Below are 5000 nucleotides of genomic sequence, written 5' to 3'. Positions count from 1 at the left end.
TGGCAATACAGCACAGATTGCTTGTTTCAGAGATACAGTACAGCACAGATTGCTTGTTTCAGAGATACAGTACAGCACAGATTGCTTGTTTCAGAGATGGCAGTACAACACATATTGCTTGTTTCAGAGATGTCAGTACATCACAGATTGCTTGTTTCAGAGATGTCAGTACAACACAGATTGCTTGTTTCAGAGATAGCAGTACAGCACAGATTGCTTGTTTCAGAGATACAATTCAGTACAGATTGCTTGTTTCAGAGATGGCAATACAGCACAGATTGCTTGTTTCAGAGATACAGTACAGCACAGATTGCTTGTTTCAGAGATGTCAGTACAACACAGATTGCTTGTTTCAGAGATGGCAGTACAGCACAGACAACCATCGCTCATTCTATCTCCTGAGCAGAGGCACTCTCACCATCGTAGCTTGGGTGGCTGATGATTTTCTGCACACTCCGGAACTGCTCGCTGGCCTCCGTCACCGTCTTGTGGTGCTGGCCCGCCGTGATGCCGTACTGGGAAGCAGGACCCCTGTGATCAACACACCCCTTCAGCACTGCTCGGAGGTCACTCCCTCGGGCGCCAGTCGTAGTGCATGATACCACCCGCCCCGTCATGTTGAATGTGACCATTGCAATGGTTGTATTATGATGATGATGATGATGATGATGATGATGGTAGTAGTAGTAGTAGTAGTAGTAGTAGTAGTAGTAGTAGTAGTAGTAGTAGTAGTAGTAGTAGTAGTTATAATAATAATAATAATAATGATAATAATAATAATATAATAATAATAATAATAATAATAATAATAATAATAATAATAATAATTATAATAATAATAATAATAATAATAATAATAACGATGATGATGATAGTAGTAGTAGTAGTAGTAGTAGTAGTAGTAGTAGTAGTAGTAGTAGTAGTAATCATCATCATCATCATTTTTATATAGCGCTATGATTTAAGCATAAAAAAGCTCTAAGCGCTTTACAATCCAGTACCTACAGTGAACAAGAAATCATATAAAAAAGTAGTAGAAACATAAAACGGAATCATTAATAGTATATACGAAAAACAACGCATAAAACTCACAAAGTAATATACTCTCAATATTACAACTGTTACACTCCAACAAACACACACACACACACACACACACACACACACACACACACACACACACACACACACACACACACACACACACAGACACACACACACACACACACACACACACACACACACACACAGACAAGACCAATCAAAACACGCAGCGTCTTACCGGAAACAGTGGGCAGCGGAGAGCACGTGTCGCTCGTCAATGATAGTGCCACCACACACAGCGTACTTCTTGCCATAAGCCACAGCTTGCACCATCACCAGGTAAGGTCGCTCGTTGGGTGACAGCACCGTCCCTCCCACAATTTTCCAGTCCCTCGAATCCTGAAGTGAAAAAGGGTCATTGCTGGTATTATCGTTAGTTTTGTATAATTGTATTTGTATCTCTTTTTTTTTTTTTCTTTTTTTTTTTTGTCACAACAGATTTTTCTGAGGAAAATTCGAGCTACTCTCCCCAGGAAGAGCGCGTAGCTACGCTACGAGCGTCATCCATTTTGTTGTCAGTTTTATCCGTTTTCCTATCGAAGTGGATTTTTCTTCTGAATTTTGCCAGGGACAACCCTTTTGCATGCTGCACACAGGGCCCTCGGTTTATCGTGTCATCCGAATGATTATTTTTTGTTGTTGTTTTTTTATTTTGTTTTTTTGCTGCCCCATCATCTGCACCGTTTCAGTGGCATTACTCCCACGCCGCTCATTTAGATTCCCCCATACACGGCCACACCCGGGTTCGTCCGTCGCAGTTCCAGCGTCGGCAGTCCACAGGGAACCATCGATGTTAGGTCGCCAGAAGGCCACACACCAGAGGAGACCCTGCACTGCTGCTGAGTCACTTCGGTGGTGTTCAGTGGTGCCTGTTCTGATTTTACGTACTTAGGACACCACCTACTAAGCCCTCTACTAACGACAATAATGGCTTAGTCGCGGAGCCAGACTGAGTGAGCGTCCCTCCCAGAATGAAGACCGCCACCACGTCCCCCAAACAACAGCCCCCCACGAATCCGCCGACACTGAAGACATTGACAGGTCTTGTTTTTTGTGGTTTATTTCCTTGCTTCCGACCGACCCCCCCCCCCCCCCCCCCCCCCCCCCCCCCACACACACACCCTGTTGCACCCTGCTGTCATAGATCTCTCAGTCCGTTGTTCATTTTTCATCCCCTGTAGTGATGGACTAGAGGCAACGCGTCGAGCCTAGGAAGCGAGAGAATCTGAAGAAAGGAATGGTTCGAATCACACCGGTAGTCGCCAGTATTTTCTCCCCCTCCACTAGACCTTGAGTGGTGGTCTGGACGCTGGTCTTTCGTATAAGACGATAAAGCGAGGTCCTGTGTGCAGCATGCACTTAGCGCACGTAAAAACAACAACAAACAAAAAAACAAAAAACAACAACAACAAAAAGAAACAAACAAACAAACAAACAAAAAAACAAAAAAAACAAAAACAAAAAAAAACCACGGTAACAAAAGGGTTGTCCATGGCAAAATTCTGTAGAAAAATCCGTTTCGATAGGAAAACATAATATAAAACAAAAATTGTAGGCAGGAAAAAATACAAAAAAGCATGAATCCTCGTTAACCCTACGTCAGGCAGATTGGAAAAGGCAAAAAACAAACAAACAAAAAAGACAAAACAAACAAAAAACAAACAAACAAACAAAAACAAAAACAAAAAAGAGCTTATCTTGGAGAGCACTATCGTGATGTCCCATTGACGTCAACTGACAGTGTGCGGGTGTCCAGACTGAACGATGTAGTTCTGACAATGTGTCACGATACGATGTCATACGTACAGCGTGTGACTGTTCAGTGTGAACGATGTATGACTGACAATGTGTGGCTGTTCAGTGTGAACGATGTATGACTGACAGTGTGTGACTGTGCAGTGTGAACGATGTATGACTGACAGTGTGTGACTGTTCAGTGTGAACGATGTATGACTGACAGTGTGTGACTGTTCAGTGTGAACGATGTATGACTGACAGTGTGTGACTGTTCAGTGTGAACGATGTATGACTGACAGTGTGTGACTGTTCAGTGTGAACGATGTATGACTGACAGTGTGTGACTGTTCAGTGTGAACGATGTATGACTGACAGTGTGTGACTGTTCAATGTGAACGATTGAGGGGCGCAGTAGCCGAGTGGTTAACGCGTTGAACTTTCAATTTGAGTGTGCCAGGTTCGAATGTCGGTAAACGACGCCTTGTGGGTAGAGGGTATAGAGTTTTCCGATATCCAAGGTCAACAGATGTGCAGACCTGCTAGTGCTTGAACCCCCTTCGTGATGATACGCACGCAAAAGATCAAATACGCACGTTAATCCACGTCAGCGTTCGGTGGGTGAAAACAAGAACATACCCAGCATGCATAGGCCTGAAAACGGAGTATGGCTGCCCATTTGGCGTGGTAAAATATTATACGTCTGTCTCAGTGAGTATGTGTGGGTATCTCAAATATGATTGAATCACACAGGAAAGGAATGATGAGCGCCTGTTGTGCAAATGAATCCGTGTTTGTAAAGCGCTTAGAGCTTGGTTTCGGACCGAGGATAGGTGCAATATATGCATCCGTATTATTCACTCATTCATTTATGTCTGACTAACAGTGTGTGAATATTTTCAGTGTTAACGATGTCTAACCAGCGGTGTGAACGATATCTGACTAACAGTGTGTTACTCTATTCAGTTTGAACGATGTCTGACCAGCAGTATGAACGATTTTTTAACTAGCAGAATGAACGATATCTGATTAACAGTGTGTTACTCTATTCAGTGTGAACGATGTATGGCTAGCTGGTGTGTGACTATTCTGTGTGTTAACGATGTCTGGCTCATGGTGTCCGGCTGTGTTCGGTGGAGATCATGTATGATCAAAAGCGTGTGACTGTGTTCAGTATGAACGAAAGCGTACGCTGTTAAGCATCGGTCCCTGCATCTAGAGGAGAAGGAATTTTGTTTAATGTCCCGTCACACATATCGGTGATTGAAGATATTTTGTTAAAGTATTTATGAATACATCTGAGTATTATCGATTAGAAGGGGTGGGAGATGTGGATGAATGGAGGGTTGGGAGAAACAGGACAAATGAGGGTAAAAATGTGGGTGAAATTTGGAAAAAAAAACCAACAACACACAAACAAACAAAAAAAAAACCAAACCAAAAAAAACCCACAAAAAAACACCCTCTAAATACAGTTACAGGACATTACTTAAAGGACTTCGTAAAAGAGAAGTCGTTAAACTGACAAGCGAAACAACTGATAATGAATGCAAAAAGTCAAAAACATCAACGTTCTCAGTCACTTGTGAAGACACACTTTCGTGTACAAAAGGCTTTATCAAGCTACAGTGAAAAATTATATGCTCAATTGTCAGGTAACTAAAGCATATGCACTTGACATTAGAACATCAGATTTTGGAATGTTTCCCTTGTGCACTGACCATGATGGAGGGGTTCTTGTCCCAGTAGTTACCGGTACCGTCTGGCTGTCTATCGACAGTGGACAGCTTCCTACGTGTGCTGACGTCCGGCCCTTCTCCTCCTCTGAGCAGAGCGGCATCATTGTCCCCAGTGTCCGAAAAGATCCCCCAGCTGATGGGTCCACGGAGGTGAAGGGTACCGGCCCGGCCTGCAAACAACAACAACAACAACAAAAACGCACGTGGTGTACACCCACACACTAACACACACACACATACACATACACGCACACACACACACACACACACACACACACACACACACACACACACACACACACACACACACACACACACACACACACACACACACACACACACACACACACACTAACAGGCACACACACACACACACACGCCACCGCGAAATTGGAAGACCCTGGAAGCGCTTCAAAGACACCT

The 5000-nt window shown here is 43.5% G+C and overlaps 1 protein-coding gene across 1 annotated transcript in view; it reads right to left on the bottom strand.

The window, feature by feature from the left end:
- Window positions 1-5000, bottom strand: part of LOC143286546 (uncharacterized) — a 21361-nt gene that overhangs the window by 6749 nt on the left and 9612 nt on the right. The window contains exons 7-9 of the mRNA XM_076594155.1: window positions 4560-4747; window positions 1283-1443; window positions 419-531 (exon numbers count right to left, since the gene is read on the bottom strand). Of these exons, the coding sequence (XP_076450270.1) occupies window positions 419-531; window positions 1283-1443; window positions 4560-4747 (462 nt within the window). The remainder of the gene's footprint in view (window positions 1-418; window positions 532-1282; window positions 1444-4559; window positions 4748-5000) is intronic.

This window comes from Babylonia areolata, chromosome 10 (genome assembly GCF_041734735.1).
Source record: "Babylonia areolata isolate BAREFJ2019XMU chromosome 10, ASM4173473v1, whole genome shotgun sequence".
Classification (NCBI taxonomy): domain Eukaryota; kingdom Metazoa; phylum Mollusca; class Gastropoda; order Neogastropoda; family Buccinidae; genus Babylonia; species Babylonia areolata.
The sequence above is the reverse complement of the archived record's forward strand: the minus strand, read 5'-3'. Positions and strand labels throughout refer to the sequence as shown.